The 20,059-nt window shown below is 45.9% G+C and overlaps 1 protein-coding gene across 2 annotated transcripts in view; it reads left to right on the top strand.

Annotated features, from left to right (window-relative positions):
* The window catches only part of LOC137373011 (complement factor H-like), a 621,771-nt gene that overhangs the window by 114,605 nt on the left and 487,107 nt on the right, over window positions 1-20,059 (top strand). For both annotated transcript variants that reach the window (XM_068037709.1, XM_068037708.1), the window contains exon 12: window positions 7,951-8,133. In XM_068037709.1, the coding sequence (XP_067893810.1) occupies window positions 7,951-8,133 (183 nt within the window). The remainder of the gene's footprint in view (window positions 1-7,950; window positions 8,134-20,059) is intronic.

Raw genomic sequence — 20,059 nt, 5'->3', positions numbered from 1 at the left:
GTGAAAAAATTTGCAGATGTTTTCGCCATAATCTTACAAAGCACTCTCAATTCAGGAATTGTTCCTTTAGATTGGGAAATTGCTAATGTAATTCCACAATTTTAGAATGGTGGGAGAAAGACACCTGAAATTATAGACCTGTTAGTCTAACATCTGTTGCAGGGAAGTTACTGAAATTTATAATTAAAGATACAGTGGCAGAGAACTTAGAAATTTGAGCCAACATAGATTTGTAAAGGGTCATGTATAATGAGGGTCAGAAAGTAACAAAATTAGGAGACAGGGGACTGTCTATGAATGTAGTGTATATGGACTTCCAGAAAACATTTGATAGTCTCTTGCATGGAAACTTATTAGTTAAAATTAAAGCTTCATGGAATTAAAGCCCGCTTACTGACCTGATTTGGAGGTTGGTTAGGCAGTAGAAGGCATAGAATAGGGAAAACAGATGTGTACTCGAATTGGAAGGAAGCGACTAGTGTTACGAACAAGGCGGGAGTGATGCACTATTAATTCAGTGCCACTACTCGACAGGTCACAGCATATTGGTAAGGTTTCCCACCTACTGGAAAATTAGTCAAATTAAACACAGTATTTATTCCTCAGAATAAAGCACACCAAACCAGGTTTCTTTAAACAACAAAAAATTAACTATTTATTAATAATCTAATTTTAAACAATAATGAGATAAACCTATATGTATGAACAGATTTGATAACTTCTTATTCTTCCAAACCCTCTTGCATACACGTACGATCAAAGCCCAATGGCTGACTGGTTTTAAAATGATGTTTTAAATTAGAGCTATTTCTTAGGATTAATAAATTAACTGGGTTGTAAGTCATGGTGGGTTATTTCCAGTTCCGTGAGCTGTCCCAGAGTCAAATAGTCAGATGCCACTCAAAGTCTCCAGGTGAAATTAATGAACAGTCTCTGGTGGGTAGGTGTTCACAGTAATTTGTCTGCAGCAGGCGTTACACAGATCTCCCAGCAAAACGTTGCAGCAACAGGACTAATTGGATTTCTAAGTAGTAGTCCAACAGCAGGAACTTTCCTGAGGTTTCAGGATCGTTCAAACATACAAAAAAGACAACAGGACTCACTTTTCAGACAGAGTTTTCAGAGACTGGCGACAACAGGAATCTTTCCACCCTTAACAATGCAAGGCTTCCTGTCAGTAAAGGAGCCTTTCTCTTTCTCTGGGTCTTTTCTCCTCCAGGAGTCTTCTCCCCTCTGTTCAGGCAGGTCAACACCACACTTTAAATGTAAGATACTTTTTTTGACAAAAGAGACAAGCATTCTACTCGGGGAGAGTTCTTTTTCTGGTCTGCAAACCCTAGGTTTCCAGCAACAATTGGTCTTTTACTTTCTATCAGAGAGAGGTTTCTTTCTCTGGTTTCCAAAAACAGGTTCCAGTCAAGACTGTTTTTTTTTCTTGCAAAAGAGAAACTAAAAACTCCCCAGCAACCAGTCATGTGACAGTCATTTCTCTCAGCTGAGTGGCTTGGGGAAAGAGATTGCCTTGCAATTGTCCCACCCAGATCAGCATTCACTGTTCTCAGAGAAAAGCTTTTTCTCAGTCTTAAAGGCACACAGACCTCTCACCTTTAAAAAAGAAATACTGTTGTGACACTAATGATGTCCCAGAAGGAATTGTGCTGGTGCCTCAATTGTATTTATTAATGATTTAGATAACACAAAAGAGTGCCATATATCCAAGTGTGCTGATGACAAAAAGATTGGTCGTACAGTAAGTGATGTAGACAGGAGCATAAAATTACAAAGAGACACTGATAAAGTAAGTGGGCAAAAATGTGGCAGATGAATTTCTACGCAGGTAACTGTGTGGTCATCCATTTTGGACTTAATGAGGATAGATCCAAGTATTATTTAAATGGTGAAAATTTAGGGACAGTGGAGGTCCAAAGAGATTTAAGTGTACATGTACACTAAAATTAACTAGTCGAGTACAAGAAAAAATAATCATAAAGGCTAATGGAATATTACATTTTATAACCAGATGGATAGAATATAAAGGGGAGGAAGTTTTGCTACAGCTATATACAGCCCTGGTTGGACCACATTTAGAGTACTGAGTATAGTTCTGGGCATTGCACCTTAGAAAGGATATGCTGGCCTTGAAAGAAATGCAGTGCAGATTCACCAGAATAATACCAGACCTTAGGGAGGTTAGATCACGAGGAGAGATTACATAAACTAGACTTGTATTACCCAGAATTTAGAAGTTTAAAGGGTGATTTGTTTGAGATATCTGGGACTTTGAAAGGAATTGATAGAGTAGATAGAGAGAGGCTTTATTCGTTGGTTGAAGAGTCTAGGACAAGGGGACATAACCTTGAGATCAGAGCCAGGCTATTCAGGAGAGAAGATAAGGAACACATCTTCATGCAAAGGGTGGTAGAAGTGTGGAATTCTCGCCGACAAAAAGCAGTAGATGCTAGTTCAATTAATAATTTTAAATCAGAAATAGATTTTTGCTCACCAAGGTATTAATAGATGTGGATCCATGGCAGAAGAATGGAATTATGATGGAGATCAGCCATCAGATCAATGAACAACAGAATAGATTTGACGGTTGAATGGCCTTCTCCTATTCATAGAAAATAGAAACATAGAAAATAGGAGCAGGCCCTTTGAGCCTGTTCTGCCATTCATTATGATCATGGCTGATCATCTAACTCAGTAACCTGTTCCTGTTTTCGCCCCAAACCTTTTGATCCCTTTAGACCCAAGAGCTATATCTAATGGGTGGCACAGTGGCGCAGTGGTTAGCACCGCAGCCTCACAGCTCCAGTGACCTGGATTCAGTTCTGGGTACTGCCTGTGTGGAGTTTGCAAGTTCTCCCTGTGACTGCGTGGGTTTCCGCCAGGTGCTCCGGTTTCCTCCTACAGCCAAAGACTTGCAGGTTGATAGGTAAATTGATCAATGTAAATTGCCCCTAGTGTAGGTAGGTGGTAGGAGAATTGTGGGGATGTGGTAGGGAATATGGGATTAATGGAGGATTTAGTATAAATGGGTAGTTGATGGTCGGCACAGACTCGGTGGGCCGAAGGGCCTATTTCAGTGCTGTATCTCTCTATGACTCTAACTCCTTCTTGAAAACATACAATGTTTTGGCCTCAACTGCTTTCTGTGGTAGCGAATTCCACAGGCTCTCCACTCTCTGTGTGAAGAAATTTCTCCTCATCTCAGTCTTGAATGGTTTACCCTGTATCCTTAGACTATGACCCCTGGTTCTGGACTCCCCCCACCATCGGGAACATCCTTCCTGCATCTACCCTGTCAAGTCCTGTTAGAATTTTATAGGTTTCTATGAGATCCCGCTCACTCTTCTGAACTCCAGCGAATATAATCCTAACCGACTCAATCTCTCCTCATACGTCAGTCCCGCCATCCCAGGAATCAGTCTGGTAAACCTTCGCTGCACTCCCTCCATAGCAAGAACATCCTTCCTCAGATAAGGAGACCAAAACTGCACACAATATTCCAGGTGTGTCCTTACCAAGGCCCTGTATAATTGCAGCAAGACATCCCTGCTCCTGTACTCGAATCCTCTCGCTATGAAGGCCAACATACCATTTGCCTTTTTTACCGCCTGTTGCACCTGCATGCTTACCTTCAGTGACTGGTGTACGACAACATCTAGGTCTCGCTGCATATTCCCCTCTCTCAGTTTATAGCTGTTCAGATAATAATCTGCCTTCCTGTTTTTGCTACCAAAGTGGATAACCTCACATCTATCCACACTATACTGCAACTGTCATGTATTAGCCCACTCACTCAACTTGTCCAAATCACCCTGAAGCCTCTCGCATCCTCCTCACAATTCACCCTCCCACCCAGTTTTGTGTCATCTGCAAATTTGGAGATATTACATTTAGTTCCTTCATCTAAATCATTAATATATATTGTGAATAGCTGGGGTCCTAGCACTAGTTCCGATGTAAGCATTCTGTAGTTGTTGTAATTCTTGTAATTTAATTATTTCTAATTTATGTATCAAGTACTATGAACAAGAGGAAGTTAGAACCCGGAAAGTAATTAATTACTAATTTGTGTTCAAGATGCTATAATATATTGAGGTTATTTAATTTTTCAAAAACAATTACGAATATGAAATAAATAGTCATATCGTTGATTTATGCTCTCTGCCAGTACATGGGAGATGATGGAACTTTTGGGAGGGAACTTTATGGACCCTGCAAGATTGGCTTTAGTGGCGTGCAGGGTGATTTAATTAGGCGTAAGTTGTTTTCTTGAATTTCCGACAGTGGGTTATTTTATTGCAATTAAGTCAGCGGCGGGTTTGTGGCAGTCCGGGTTTCCCGTCACACGGTGGTGGATTTCAGCTTTGCATGCATTTCCATACCATGCATACTCTTACCCTATACTTTTCTTTCTTTCTTGGGGTGTGGGCATCGCTGGCAAGGCCATCATTTGTTTCCCATCCCTAATTGCCCTTGACCTGAGTGGCTTGTTAGGCCATTTCAGAGGGCAGTTAAGAGTCAATCACATTGCTGTATGTCTGGAGTCACACATAGGCAGACGAGAAAAGGTCAGCAGATTTCCTTCCCTAAAGGACATTAGTGAACCAGATGGGTTTTTACAACAATCTATGATAGTTCATGGCACCATTACAGATTTTAATTCCAGATTTTAGTTAATTGAATTTAAATTCCACCAGCTGCCAAGGTGGGATTTGAACCTGTGTCCCCAGGGCATTAGCCCAAGCCTCTGGATTACCACTACGAGCTCTGCATTTCTCCAACTCTACTACCACATTTACCATCTCCCCACCCAGTTCATGTTTGTTTAAACGTGGCGTGCACCAGTCGGCTTTGTGCAGTCGTGTCTGAGGTCAGTGGTTTCATGTCTGGAATTTATCGGCACAAGGAAGGCCAACGTTAGAAACTATATTTGGCTCTAGGCTTGGCACCAGCAAGGGCGAATCTTCTCAGGCAATGGCGGGGAAGACCTGTGGGGTGGGGGTTCATGGAGGAGCAGGGGAGGGAGGAGGGCAGGACACAGGAGGGGTGATCAGGTTTATGGAGGAGCAGGGGAGGATAACTGGTGAGGAAAGGGTGAGGTCTCGGGTGGGTGGAGGAGCAGACAAGGGAGGAAGGCAGCGTTCAGTGGTTGTTACTGATGCTGAAGCTGGCTGTGGGCAGTTGCAGGGGTTGTGTTTAATGTGTCTATGGGAGGCCTAAAGGGAGGGATGAGCATCAACGTCGGGGACTTGTGGGGCAAATTCAGGGTACTGGCTGGCAGAGGGAATGGTCACAAGCAAAAAGAAATTATGAGAGGGAAGTGGTGCTTGGGTGCAAACTGAAAATGAAGGCAAACAAAGAATAAATTATAGTAAGCTTATTATGTGGATGCAATCTGCATATGCTTCTGATGGCTGCTGATCCTTTGGCTTGTAAAATAGAATGATTTATTAATGGTGCTTCACAGAATGGCAGCAGGTTCCACAAATGAAAGGACGTCTCCACTGCATGATCTCCCATGCCTGTTGCCGTACCTTTAATTTGCGTGTAATATTGTGTGCGAAATGGGAAAAAAGGCAGAAGCAGAAGTTCTGCCAACTTCCAATTCAGCCATCTGAAACACCACAGTTCTCAGAAAATCCTGGCCTTGAGCCCAAATTAGCATTTTTCAATCTATTTTTTTCAATTAAATCCAAGGTTTCCTTTCAAAAACTTTACTAAGATAATTGAAGAAATTATTAGTGGTTCGGGAACTGAGGGTGGGCTTTGGGTCAGGTAGAACGGTGAAAGATGTGGGTCCAGAGTAGATTACAGATTAGGCGGAGACGTAAAATGAGATGGTCCATGGGTGAGGAAGAAATTAAGAGTCATGAATGAACTAAAGTTTCATCTAATTAGAAATTGGGAAGACTGAAGCCATCACCGCACTTGTATATACTCCCTACCAATTTCATGCCCCTCCCTGGACACTGTTTGCAATCTCAGTGCCCGATCTGATGCCATGCATATCTTTTCCATCACAAAGATGATCTACTTCCATCTCCATAAACCACCCTCCTCTCCCCATCTGCTGCCAAAACCCTCATCCATGTCTTTGTTACCTTAAGTCTCAACCTGAGATGCTCTCCTGTCTTACCTTGCATATTCCACCTTACACCATCCCTTAACTTCCACTTATCCAAACCTCTACCACCCATGTTCTAATCCACAAGACCTGCTCACCCATTGCCCTAATGTTTGCTAATTTACACTGGCTCCCTAACAAACACTACCTCAAATTATTATGTTCATCCTTGAGTTCAAATTCCTACATGCCCTTGTCACTCCCGATCTCTGTAACCTGCTCCAACCCTACAAACATCTAAGAACTCTGCATTTCTCCAACTCTGCCTCTTGCACATCCCCCATTCCTTTCACCCAACCATTGGCGGTTGTGCCTTCAACCATAAGCCCTAAGTTTTGGAATTTCTTCCCTAAACCTCACTGCTTCTACATATCCCTTTGCTTCTTTGAAGAATGTCCTTAAAACCCACTTCTTTGACCAAGCTTTTTGCTCAGTGTCCTTTTTTTTTGTCTGATCAGGCTTCTGTGAAGTTGCTTGGGATATTTTCCTATTTCACAGGTGCTATGAGGAGGACTGGTGATATTTTCTACAGGACAGAAGCTCACAACACTTAGTCGGTGATGCCTGGTTTCTCAACATTCAGAAGTTAGGGATATCTGCTCAAGAAGAGATTTGGACACTTGTGGATGTTGGGTGCAGACAGCACGAGAGTTGGCTAGGATATCCCCCATTGTCAACATCCACACTGTAGGATCATACATGAAGTGTGCTAATTCTTAACCTAATCTGCCTGGCGGGAAAATCACTGGGTCAGATCGGCTTCCTGTTCCAAGCCGCCCAATTTTACATTTGGTAAAATCACGCAAGGTGTAAAGCAGATGGCCGATCCAATCCAGTCAGGTTATTGCCAGGCAGGTTAGATTAAGATTACTCCTGAAGAGTCACCACTTGAGCAGGGTACTGTATGAAGTGCAGCCCCTATAGGCTTATACCCCAACAACTGTTGGTGCTTTTCGAAGAGAAAGGGCCAAAACTAGACAGAAAAAATACATTAACGATTGATACATTGTTGCCTATGAGTATTATGTAAAAACGTGCAATGCTTTCTTCATTTAAAAGAGAATCTCTCTTCATCCTGTTGGAATGTGTAATTCCAAATAAAACACATCCACTGAGCATGTCTCTACTTTGCACTTTATTTGAAGGTCAGTAACAAAATACTTGCAAGCATGGTCTATTTACTTACAGAAGAGATTCCCATCAATGTGCTGAGAAACATTAGTACCATGCACATGTCTATGACGCTCTCCTAAGAACCCCTCTTCGCACATAGCTGCAAGACTCATTGGAACAGCCCTTCAGGCATTCTCACATTTGTAGTTAATATGGAAATACAGACATTAGAGTTATTCATTAGCTCCTATCACCATTAGCTCTCCATCTACAAACTGTATCAGTCTTCTCCTGTTTTATCCAGGTCTGGTTCAGATTTTTGATCTTCTGTTGGGTCAGTATTTTCTCTTTTGTCATTCATTCATTTAATTCTTCCTCAATAGACTACCTCTTTCCACCCCTATTCTTTCCTCTCATTGCTCATTCTTATTGTAATAGATAAGGGTTAACTGTTTCTATTCCAAACGACAGGTATTGTCTTCTGGTCACTTTCCTCTCACACGCTGAGAGCAAGTGCTGTATAAACAGCCCATAGTAGGTTTCCTGCTGATCATGTTTGATTGGGAAAAGTACCACTCTCATGGCTACTTAAGTGGAACTATGAATGGTAATCCTTTCTGAAAAGAAATACTATACTGTTTAATTGCAACATAGGCTAAGGAATTAACAAAAAAAAATGTATATTTTTGTATCTTGTTCATTAGATCCAACGCAAACCTGTGATCGCCCACCTCCTGTACAGAATGGCGACACAACTTCTATCTATAGACACCTATATAAGCATGGTGACAAAGTAACGTACCAATGTCAGAATTACTATGTTTTGGAAGGATCAAGTGAAGTTACGTGTTCTGGTGGGAAATGGTCGACGCCACCACGCTGTATTGGTAAGCTTTTTTTTAACATTTGTTATAAGACTCAATCATTAATGGAATTTTCCAGCTCTGTGTAAATTATTCACACATTACAATTCCACAATAAACACCAAACTGTGGAAATCATTTCCTTAACGTAGTTATTTTAGTCAGTAGCTCTCCTAAGGTGTGCCCACAGGGAGTCAGTTATGCTTTTTTATGGAGCGGGCCCATTCATGTTTCAACCCCTGCTCCCAGCAGATCCAGAGATGTGCATCCCACAATAGGATTTCTCATCACCTCTTATCTTCTTAAAGCCAGGAAGAGAAATCAGTGCCATGGAGAAGGCCCAGAATCCAATATTAGGAATCCAGGAATGAGTCACTATAGTTATGAAGAGCAATCCGAGACACAGGGCTGAATTTTAAACTGCCAGGGTGAGCAGGAAGTTTTTTTTATTCGTTTAAGGGATGTGGGCATCACTGGCTAGGCCAGCATTTATTGCCCATCCCTAATTGCCCTTGAGAAGGTGGTGATGAGTTGCCTTCTTGAACCGCTGCAGTACATGTGGGGTAGGTACATCCACAGTGCTGTAAGGAAGGGAGTTCCAGGATTTTGACCCAGCAACAGTGAAGGAACAGTGATATAGTTCCAAGTCAGGATGGTGTGTGGCTTGGAGGGGAACTTGCAGATGGTGGTGTTCCCATGTATCTGCTGCTCTTGTCCTTCTAGGTGGTAGAGGTCGTGGGTTTCGAGGTTCTGTCTAAGGAGCCTTGGTGCATTGCTGCAGTGCATCGTGTAGATGGTACACACTGCTGCCACTGTGTGTCGGTGGTGGAGGGAGTGAATGTTTGTGGAAAGGTGCCAATCAAGCGGACTGTTTTGTCCTGGATGGTGTCGAGCTTCTTGAGTGTTGTTGGAGCTGCACCCATCCAGGCAAGTGGAGAGTAATCCATCACACTCCTGACTTGTGCCTTGTAGATGGTGGGCAGGCTTCAGGGAGTCAGGAGGTGAGTGACTCACAGCAGAATTCCTAGCCTCTGACCTGCTCTTGTTGCTATTGTATTTATATGGCTACTTCAGTTCAATTTCTGGTCAATGGTAACTCACAGGATGTTGATAATGGTGGAATCAGTGATGAAAATGCCATTGAATGTCAAGGGGAGATGGTTAGATTCTCTCTTGTTGGAGATGGTCATTGCCTGGCACTTGTGTGGCGTGAATGTTACTTGCCACTTATTAGCCCAAGCCTAGATATTGTCCAGGTCTTGCTGCATTTCTACGCAGACTGCTTCAGTATCTGAGGAGTTGCGAATGGTGCTGAACATTGTGCAGTCATCAGCGAACATCCCCACTTCTGACCATACGATAGAGGGAAGGTCATTGATGAAGCAGCTGAAGATGGGCCTAGGACACTACCCTGAGGAACTTCTGCAGTGATGTCCTGGAGCTCAGATGATTGACCTCCAACAACCACAACCATCTTCCTTTGTGCTAGGTATGACTCCAACCAGCGGAGAGATTTCCCCCGATTCCCATTGACTCCAGTTTTGTTAGAGCTCCTTGATGCCATACTCAATCAGATGCTGCCTTGATGTCAAGGGCAGTCACTCTCATCTCACCTCTTGAGTTCAGCTCTGTTGTCCATGTTTGAACCAAGGCTGTAATGAGGTCAGGAGCTGAGTGACCCTGGTGGAACCCAAACTGAGCATCACTGAGCAGGTTATTGCTACGCAAGTGCTGCTTGATAGCACTGTTGATGACATCTTCCATCACTTTACTAATGATCGAGAGTAGACTGATGGCGCAGTAATTGGCCCGGTTGGATTTGTCCTGTTTTTTGTGTACTGGACATACCTGGGCAATTTTCCACATTGCTGGGTAGATGCCAGGTTTAAAACATCATTAAATGCTGGTGTGTTGGGAAACAAGCATTTAACTCGTATGTGTTTGTTATTGCATGGGAAAACCCTGTGGACAGACAGCTCTGCGATTAACACACGGTAAGAGGCAATTGACCACATCTTTATCTTTGAATTCTGGCTTTAACAAATAGGTTTTCTGAGTTTTCTGAAACTCATCACATTGATCCAGGCAAGAGAGAGGACAGCAGGAATTGACAGGGCTGAGAAATTGGCAGGCTGGAAAGCCTTAAAATACAGAGATATGAATCTGCTTCTTTACCTAGGTGAAAGGTTTTTGCTCACAGGACCTGTTCTGAGTGTGTGCTTTCACTGCTTCAGAGGTGATTTCCAAGACTTTGGATATCATTTCTGAACACACTATGCCCACCCTCAGCCCCCAACACAAAACAGTCCCACAGTCAACAATTCATCCCTCTCACTGACCCGCCTTCTACTTGTCATACCATTTTCCCCAAGGCTGAAGGCCACTTGGCAGGCCACAGACAACAATGGGGGATTACTGGACAAAGGAGCTTTGAAATAAAGTTTATGATGCATATACATTCAAAATAAAAATGACCCCCAAGTGATTCCTCCTTGTGAAACTATGAAGTCTTTCTCTTCCATTTCCTATTGCTCCTGAATGATGCTACCCCTATGGCTTCAGCAGAGCTAGAGGCAAGTTGCTCATTCCCCTGCCCTGATTGCTGAGATGCTTGTGGCTGATATCCTCTGGGTTTTGGAGCATGTGAAAGTCCTGTCAAAGACTGCTCCAGCTGCATCTGTGCAGGCACAGACTTGGACATTGGGACAGGAGGCAGCATGTGGGGCTCTGACTGAGGTGGGTGGCGGGGTGGGGGGGGAGGTTGGGGAGAGTCAAAGAAGGAGGAGTGGAAGCAGAGTACCATTTCCATGTCCCTTTTCTCTACCTTCCCCATCATGGCTCAACCATACTTTCCCCATTAGCCAAGAACTGGAGAATACTTTGCTACATTTCGTTGAGGCACTGAGTGCTCGAGGAAAAGCTTTCCTCCATCTTATTTAAACTGGTGAACTGAATGTACAGGCCATTGGTAAGGGCCAGCATGGACTTGGTTGCCTGCCATGTCTGATGCTCTTTCCATAGAGGTGGAGATCAGCACAAAGACCTCAGATATTATGGCACTCATTAGAGACAGCTTCTCTAATCGCTATCCATTGGGTCTCCGTGCCTCTGGAAATATTGGCACAACATTACATATTTTCTGCTGCTGCTCCAGAATAGTCGTCTTCATCAATGACCCCTGATCATCAGCATTTGTATTCAGCTGAGCAGAGCTCGGAGGGTCCTGTGCCCTCTGACGGGGACTCTGCTGCTGTCCCTGTCTCTAACATCTGCTCCTGCTCACGTGCTATGTGGCTCACCATGTGGCCATGTGGTTGATAATGAAGAAGAATGCTGTAGACTACAGGAAGATATCAATGGACTAGTCAGCTGGGCGGAACAGAGGCAAATGGCGTTCAATCCGGAGATGTGTGAGGTAATGCATTTGGGGAAGACTAACTAGGCAAGAGAATACAAAATAAATGTTTGGAATTGAGAAATGTAGAAGAACAAAGGAATCTTAGAGTGTATGTTGAAAGTGGCTGGACAGGTAGGTGAGGTGGTCAAGAAGGCATATGGGATACTTGCCTTTATGAGCCAAGGAATAGAATATAAGAGCTGTGAGGTTATTCTGAAACTGTATAAAACACTAGTTAGGCCGCAGCTGGAGTACTGCATGCCGTTCAGGTCCACTGCACTGTAGGAAAGGTGTGATTGTAATAGAGAGGGTACAGAGGAGATTTATGAGGATGTTGCTTGGACAGGAGAATTTTAGTTATGAGGAAAGATTGGATAGGCTAGGGTTGTTTTCTTTGGAATAGAGGAGGCTGAGAGGAGATCTAATTGAATTATATAAAATTCTGAAGGGTGTAGTTAGAGTCGATAGGAAGGCCCTAGTCCCCTTGGTTGAAGGGTCCATAACCAGGGGCATAGATTTAAGGTAAGAGGTAGGAGGTTTAGAGGGAATTCAAGGGGAATTTTTTCACCCAGAGGATGGTGGGGATCTGGAACTCACTGTCTGAAAGGGTGAGAGAGGCAGAAACCCTCATAATATTTAAAAAGTATTTGGATGTTCACTTGAAGTGCCGTAACATACAAGACTACGGACCAAGAGCTGGAAAGTGAGATTAGGATGGATAGCTCCTTGTCAGCTGGCATGGACATGATGAGTTGAATGGCCTCCTTCTGTGCTGCAATTATCTATAGTTCTATGATTCTATGTGAAAACTCAGTTACCTGTCTTGGAGACTCCACCAAGATATATACATCTGAGTGGGTGGTGAGTGTGATGAGTCGTGTAATGGTGCATCCTCGGAGTGAATGACCTCCTTTGAGGAGTCTTCATCCTTCTCTGGCACCAGTTTGCAGGATCTGTGGGAGACGAAAGACACGAATTAGAATTGACAAGGTGAGAGGGTTCAAAGTCAACATTGTGCAGATCATCATATTTCAGTGGCTGCTGACATCAAATCAATATGAGTGAGTGTTAACATAAGAGCATAACATAAGAAATGGAAGCAGGAGTAGACGTTCAAGCCTGCTGTTCCATTCAAAGTTATCATGGTTGATCTTGAACTTTAACTCCACTTTCCCACCTGCTCCCCACATCCTTGATTCCCCAAGAGACCAAAAAATCTGTCTATCTCAGCCTTAAATATATTCAAGATGGAATATCCACTACCCTCTGGAGTAAAGAATTTCTAAGATTCACAATCCTTTGAGTGAAGAAATTTCTCTCCTCGCCTCATTCATAAATGATTGGCCCCTTATGTTGTGTGTCATGTGGCTGTGTGTTATCTAATTCTGTCACCAGGTATCTGGGAGACACCCCCCCCCCCCCCCCCCATCTCTTCATTGTCAATGGCCATGCATTACGAGACTCTGCTAATCTCCAGTGCTTCCTACTCTGCAGTGGTCAAGGTGGCTATGACTGGTGGGCCATCCCAGTTCTCTGCCTCTCCCTGGTGTACTGTGCTCCCCTCTCCTGCAAGGAGAGAAAGAAACGAGTTATGTGTGTGAGAAATGTTGAGTGTTGAGAGGATCAAATTGCAATATTTGTGGAGGGTGACTGTGAGGGATGGGTGTGAGATGACAATAAGATGAGAGTAAGTTTCAGTGGTTACTGTTGAGATGGGGATGTGAGGCAGTGCCTTCAAGAGGGACTCTCTGTCGTTTGTTTGTGTTTACTGGAATTCTCAGTAAAGTTTCTACTGAAAAACTACCAATTTTAGAATCCAAATAGACCTGTGGCTGTACTCCTTGTTAAAAGAACTGTGTGATGCCTGCTGCAACTAAAGTGCTTCGAATCTATTAAAAGACTTTTGTTGAATTCACCTGGAGACTTCGAGTGGCTTCTGATTGTTCTAATTTGGGACACTCCACCAACCAGGAATGTAACTCACCAGGACTTACAATCCAGCTACTTATTTTATTCCTAAGAATTTTTAATATTTTTTAAACCGGTTATCCGTTGATTTTTGAATGTATGTGTGTGTGCATTAGAATTAAGAGAAAATAAGAAGTTATAAAGTCTTTAGACATAAATTTATCTGAATAGTGTTAAGATTTAGTTTATTAATAAAATGTTAGTTTGTTGTTGTCTAAAGATACCTGGTTTGGTCTGTTTTTTTTTCTGGGGATTACTAAAGTGTTTAATTATGGCTAATTTCCGGTAGGTGGGGAAACTTTAATAATATGCTGCGACCTGTGGAGTATTGGGACTGAATTGATAGTGCATTACTGCCGCCTCGGTCGTAACACTTTGTACTGCTGTACTACTGACCCCCCAGGCTGGAGTCCTGTGCTTGTGTACTGCTGACCTCCTTAACTGAAGACTCTGTGCTGCTGTACTGCTGACCCACCATCCCTGCTGGCTGGACATCCTGTGCTGCTGCACTGCTGACCCACCACCCCTGCTGGCTGGACATCCTGTGCTGCTGTACTGTTGACCAACCCCACCTGCTCCCACCAGCTGGAGACCCTGTGCTGCTGTACTTCTGACCCCGCTGGCTGGAGAACCTGTGCTGGTGTACTGCTGACCCCCCTGGTTGGAGACCTTGTGCTGTTGACCAAAGCATCATAAGGGCAGGAGTTGACCACAATCCAAGAGGAACCATGTCATGTGGAAGACACCGGGTGGCCCATGGTTTAGTGATAACTCCCTGTGGATTCTCCTCCAGGCTGTAAGGGAAAGGCGGGAGGCCTTCTCCCAAGGGAAGGCAGGAAGGGAACCTCCCGCCTAACCAACCAAACCTGGATGCATATCGCAGAGGAGGTCAACAACCATGGGGGTCACCCTCCAAAAATGATTCCAGTGCAGCCAATTGCCTTCTTCCTCCCATCAAGGTGAGTCCTCCATTACTCATCTCACCATTGGGGCTTGCATGTTGCCACACAGGAGGAAGTGCGACATGGTCATGGAGTGGCTGCAAAGGGGGTGACAAGGGGCTGAGGCAACAGCAGATCATTTTCAGATACATGGCTGCATCTCCAAGGCAGCCAACCTTCTGTCCTAGTTTGACCACACGTCCCTTGAGAGCGGACATGAAGAGGAGGCATTCGGGAGCTCCCATCAGGGTCCAAAGGGCCACCACCAGAATGTGTCCTGCTGGTCTCCGTGGGAAGACTAACAGTGTCCCTCTTTCTGCACGTATGAGAGAATGGCCCACAACACTAGTGAGAGGGTGAACACTGGAGGTGGGATCACGGACATTCAAGAACTGACCCTGGCAGAGCAGGAGGCTCAGGAATTAGCGGGCACCCAGGTTGCCCAATCTATAGCCGATGGAGAGACTGGACTGCCCACCCAAAAGATTGATCAGGCATTCTGTTCGTATGCCCACCGCTGCTTTTCTAGAGAACCACATCATGCATGGTTGGCATGGGCAGATCCAGACAGCAGAACTTCTAAATGTTTGTGTTTTCTCATGCAGGTCGTGGCACCTCGGAGGGAAGTTCGGCTGCTGGTACCACTGTAATCCTGTCGTCCTCTGAGGATGAGGAGGAAGAATCCTCAGAGGGTGCACAGTCATACTGTTCCCCTGCACCCTCCACCAGTACAAATGCTCTCACATTGCTGGGTAGGCGCTTGGGCTTAGATGCAGAGTCACAAGTAGGTGAGAGCACCACACACGCGTCCGAGCAGCTGACAGAGGTCATGACTGGCGAGGCCACTGACAGTCGGAGAACTATGGGAGGTCTTGCCCATGCTGAGCCCCAGCTGATGACGAGCCTCTCGTGTCAGCAGAACAGAACATGCTAGAGTTGCAGAGAGAGGTAAGGAAAATCTGGCAGAGCTACCAGAGGCAATGCACAGTGCTCAGGCATGCAAGCACATGGCTTCCTCCATTGAGATGTTGGCACCCCTCCTCGAGAGCCAGATCCCAGAGATGCACGCAGACCTGCATACCCTTGCTTTGGCCAGGAATTCAATGCAACGGTAGCAAGGCAAGAGGGAGATGAGGCACCCAATGTCTTCTCCAGGTCCTCATCTGTCTGTGGTCAGCAGGGAGGTTCAAGTGAGCCTTGAAAGGGAGGATGAGAGGCTGACCTCTACCTATTGCACTCCAGCACCTTGTGCCCAGGCTCACCAAGCGCACGCACAGCCTGCTCCTGCACTGGCAGCCCATTGAGGCACCAGGCGTGAAGGTGGCATCTGATAGGGCAGCAGGGAAAGCCTGAGAGATTCTCAACAATGAAAGTGACTTCCATTTATTTAAATGTTTACAATACCGAAGTGAAACCCTAAGTACTCTTCCTCATGTGCTTCCCTCAAGACATTCTGACTGTGGACACCAGCTACTCAGCCCCTCCAGCAGTGACCCCAGCTTCAATAGCTGCAAAGACTCAGGAGGCTGCCACACCTGTGCAAGAATCCCTCAGGCAGCCAGGACCTTCCAGGCCTCTGGCAACCAGAAGGCACCTGCCATTCCAGGCCACGGGGCAGCACATTCAGAAAGCTACCTCCAGCTCAGCTGCCAGTGCAGGGGGAACGTTTCATTGAAACCTACGGAAGCACATGAGGAAGAGCACCAAGGTGCACTTGGGGTTTCACTTGGTCTTTTTATTAGGTATTGTGAACATTTAAATAAATGGACGTCACTTTCGTTGTTGAGAATCTCTCAGGCTTTCCCTACTGACCTGCCGGATGCCACCTTCATGCTTGGTCCCTCAATGGGCTGCCAGTGCAGGAGCAGGCTGTTTTTGGGCACCCTCTCAGCTCTGTGCGTGTGCCTGGTGAGCCTGGGCACAAGGTGCCGGAGTGCAATAGGAAAGAGGTAACACGCGGAATACAGTGAGGTGAGTATTTATTGAGTTCACTTGGAACAGGCAACATAGTGGCAGAAACCAGGTATATATGAGATTGTTCTGAGCCTCCTTTGCATGCCTCTCAATGGCCCTCACCTCCGGTGGGAAGGCTTCATCATCCTACGCTGCCAGCTCGCATCCTGCCCCACATCCTCCTCATTGGATGAGGACTGGTGATCAATTATGTCCTCTGCAGTGCTAGATTGTGTAGAGCACAGCAGACCACCGCAATATGTGAGACTCTTGCTGGGATATACTGCAGGGCCCCACCAGATCGATCCAGCCACTGGAATCTCATCTTCAGCAGCCCAATGGCCTGCTTGATGGTCGCTCAGGTGGACTCACGGCAGATTTTGTATCTCTTCTCTGCTGCAGTGTGAGGGTTCCTCACAGGTGTCAGTAACTATGAATTCAATGGGTAGCCCTGGTCCCGAGAATCCATCCCTGAAGGCGAGCAGGGGACCCAAAAAGCTGTGGCATCTGGGACAGCTCAAGTAGGTAGATGTGGCTGCTTCCTGGGAAGCACACAGACATCTGCAGGAAACGCTTTTGCAGGTCACAGACCAGTTGAACATTGAATAGAAGTCCTTCCTGCTGATGATGGCAACTGGCTGCTCTGTGGGAGCATTGATGGCCACATGCATGCAATTTATGACACCTTGCACCTGTGCAAATCCAGTGGTAGCTCCAAACCTGATGGCCCTCGCAGCCTGATTCTCAGGGTCTGTCCGGTAACACACATAGTTGCCGCTCTCTTGAAAAGGGCATTGGTCACCTCCTTGATGCACCGATGGGCTGCTGCCTGGGACAGCCCACACATGGCCCCAGTGGATCCCTGGAAAGAGCTGCAGGTGCAAAAGTTGAGCGCCACAGTGATCTTCAGGCCCATGAGCATTGGATGTTCACCAAAGCCCATGAGTCACAGCTCATCCTGCAGCATGAACCTGTGCTCCAGAACTGGCCGCGCCCTAGCCAAGCTGTTCCAGTATAGCTACAACACTGGCATCTACCCTGCAATGTGGAAAATTGCCCAGGTATGTCCTGTACACAAAAAGCAGGACAAGGTCAATTACCGCCCCATCAGCCTACTCTCAATTATCAGTAAAGTGATGGAAGGTGTCATCAACAGTGCCATCAAGCGGCACTTGCTTAGCAATAACCTGCTCAGTGATGCTCAATTTGAGTTCACCAGGGCCACTCAGCTTCTCACCTCATTACAGCCTTGATTCAAACATGGACAAAAGAGCTGAACTCAAAAGGTCAAGGGCAGTCACTCTCACCTCACATCAAGGCAGCATTTGACCGAGTATGGCATCAAGGAGCCTGAGCAAAACTGAGGTCAATGGGAACCAGGGGGAAAACACTCCGCTGGCTGGAGTCATACCTAGCGCAAAAGAAGATGGTTGTGGTTGTTGGAGGTCAATCATCTGAGCTCCAGGGCATCACTGCAGGAGTTCCTCAGGGTAGTGTCCTTGGCCCAACCATCAATGACCTTCCTTCAATCATAAGGTCAGAAGTGGGGATGTTCGCTGATGATTGCACAATGTTCAGCACCATTCGTGACTCCTCAGATACTGAAGCAGTCCGTGTAGAAATGCAGCAAGAACTGGACAATATCCAGGCTTGGGCTGACAAGTGGTAAGTAACATTTGCGCCACACAAGTGCCAGGCAATGACCATCTCCAACAAGAGAGAATCTAACCATCTCCCCTTAACATTCAATGGCATTACCATCACTGAATCCCCCACTATCAACATCCTAGGGGCTACCATTGACCAGAAACTGAACTGGAGTAGCCATATAAATACCATGGCTACAAGAACAGGTTAGAGGCTGGGAATCCTGCGACGAGTAACTCACCTCCTGACTCCCCAAAGCCTGTCCACCATCTACAAGGCACAAGTCAGGAGTGTGATGGAATACTCTCCACTTGCCTGGATGGGTGCACCTCCATCACCACTCAAGAAGCTCGACACCATCCAGGACAAAGCAGCCCGCTTGATTGGCACCCCATCTACAAACATTCACTCCCTCCACCACCGAAGCACAGTGGCAGCAGTGTGTACCATCTACAAGATGCACTGCAGCAATGCACTAATGCTCCTTCGACAGCACCTTCCAAACCTGCGACTTCTACCAACTAGAAGGACAAGGGCAGCAAATACATGGGAACACCACCACCTGTAAGTTCCCCTCCACGTCACACACCATCCTGACTTGGAACTATATTGCCGTTCCTTCACTATCACTGGGTCAAAATCCTGGAACTCCCTTCCTAACAGCACTGTGGGTGTACCTACCTCACATGGACTGCAACGGTTCAAGAAGGCAGCTCACTACCACCTACTCAAGGGCAATTAGGGATGGGCAATAAATGCTGGCCTGGCCAGCGAGGCCCACATCCCATGAATGAATAAAAAAAAAGGTGCATAAATCAGTGACGGCCTCCCTGGAGAGCTGCAGCCTTTGCCAACACTGCAGCTCGGACATCCGGAGGTAACTGAGGCGAGTCATTCTCTGCCATGGATAAGCCCTTCTTGGTGCAGCTGGCTGCTGTGCCTCCCTTAGTCAATCTTCACCAGTTTGCCCAGCCACCACCTGGCCTTCCTTCCACTGAGTTTCTGCTGCGCAGTGTGGGGATCTACAAAGACTGGGTGTATGAGACCCATTCCAGTTGGTTGCTCTCCCTCCTGTGCATTATCCCTAGGAAGAGGGCCTTGCCTTTGGAGCCGTCCCCTCGCCACGCCCCTCCGAACACAGGCTACTGCCCCTCTGCACCCATTCTTGTCTCGAGGGCTGCACCCCCTCTGCGCCCATCCTTGCTGTGAGGGCTCACCCCCTTTGCACCCACCCTTGCCTCAAGGGTTGCACCCCTTCACCCACCCTTGCCGTGAGGGCTGCACCCCCTTTGCACCCACCCTTGCCTCAAGGGTTGCACCCCTTCACCCACCCTTGCCATGAGGACTGCACCCTTCTGCATCCACCCTAGCCTCGAGGACTGCACTGCTGTCAGGTAATGGCCGCTGCAATCCCCATTCCCCTTCCTGGATTCATCCAACACTCCACATGGCTACATTTCCACCACAGCACTGAGGCCTCGCCTTGGTGCCACCACCTTTAAATGGCCGGAGATCTGAAGGCATGTAATCCCTGGCGCCATTCACTAAATTGGAAACCCCATAAAATCCAAGTCAGGCCAATGCAATACATGGTAAACACCTGTTCAGCAATTGTAATTGCAGTCCTTCTGCGCAGTAGTGGCAAATCCGCCTTGGACCTTTCCTGCTGCTGACAAAATCCAGAACCAATGTTACATTGTCGGATTTCCAGGCGAGCATGTCCCCTCCCCATTTATTGGTTCTCCATGTCTCCAATCCCGCTCCTACAAACTGCATAAAATTCAGCCCCACATCTTGAAACAATCAAAGACTTCAATTTTTGTTTTCCAAAGTTACAAGTACCTCAAAACCAACTAATCAAATAACTCAAAAGGTGTCTCCAGCTTCTTTAGACTGACTTTTTAGTTTTCCACTTTATACAGCTAGAAATAACAAAATTAAGACTGACAAAACAATCTTTCCCATTAAGTCAGTTGTTAAATGTTGGACTGAACAGGCTTGCTCCTTTCTCTGGGATCCGAAGACTAAATTATGCTGTATTTTT

The sequence above is a fragment of the Heterodontus francisci genome, chromosome 8, assembly GCF_036365525.1.
Source record: "Heterodontus francisci isolate sHetFra1 chromosome 8, sHetFra1.hap1, whole genome shotgun sequence".
NCBI lineage: Eukaryota > Metazoa > Chordata > Chondrichthyes > Heterodontiformes > Heterodontidae > Heterodontus > Heterodontus francisci.
Note: the sequence above shows the minus strand (reverse complement) of the source record. Positions and strands in the feature narration are given on the sequence as shown.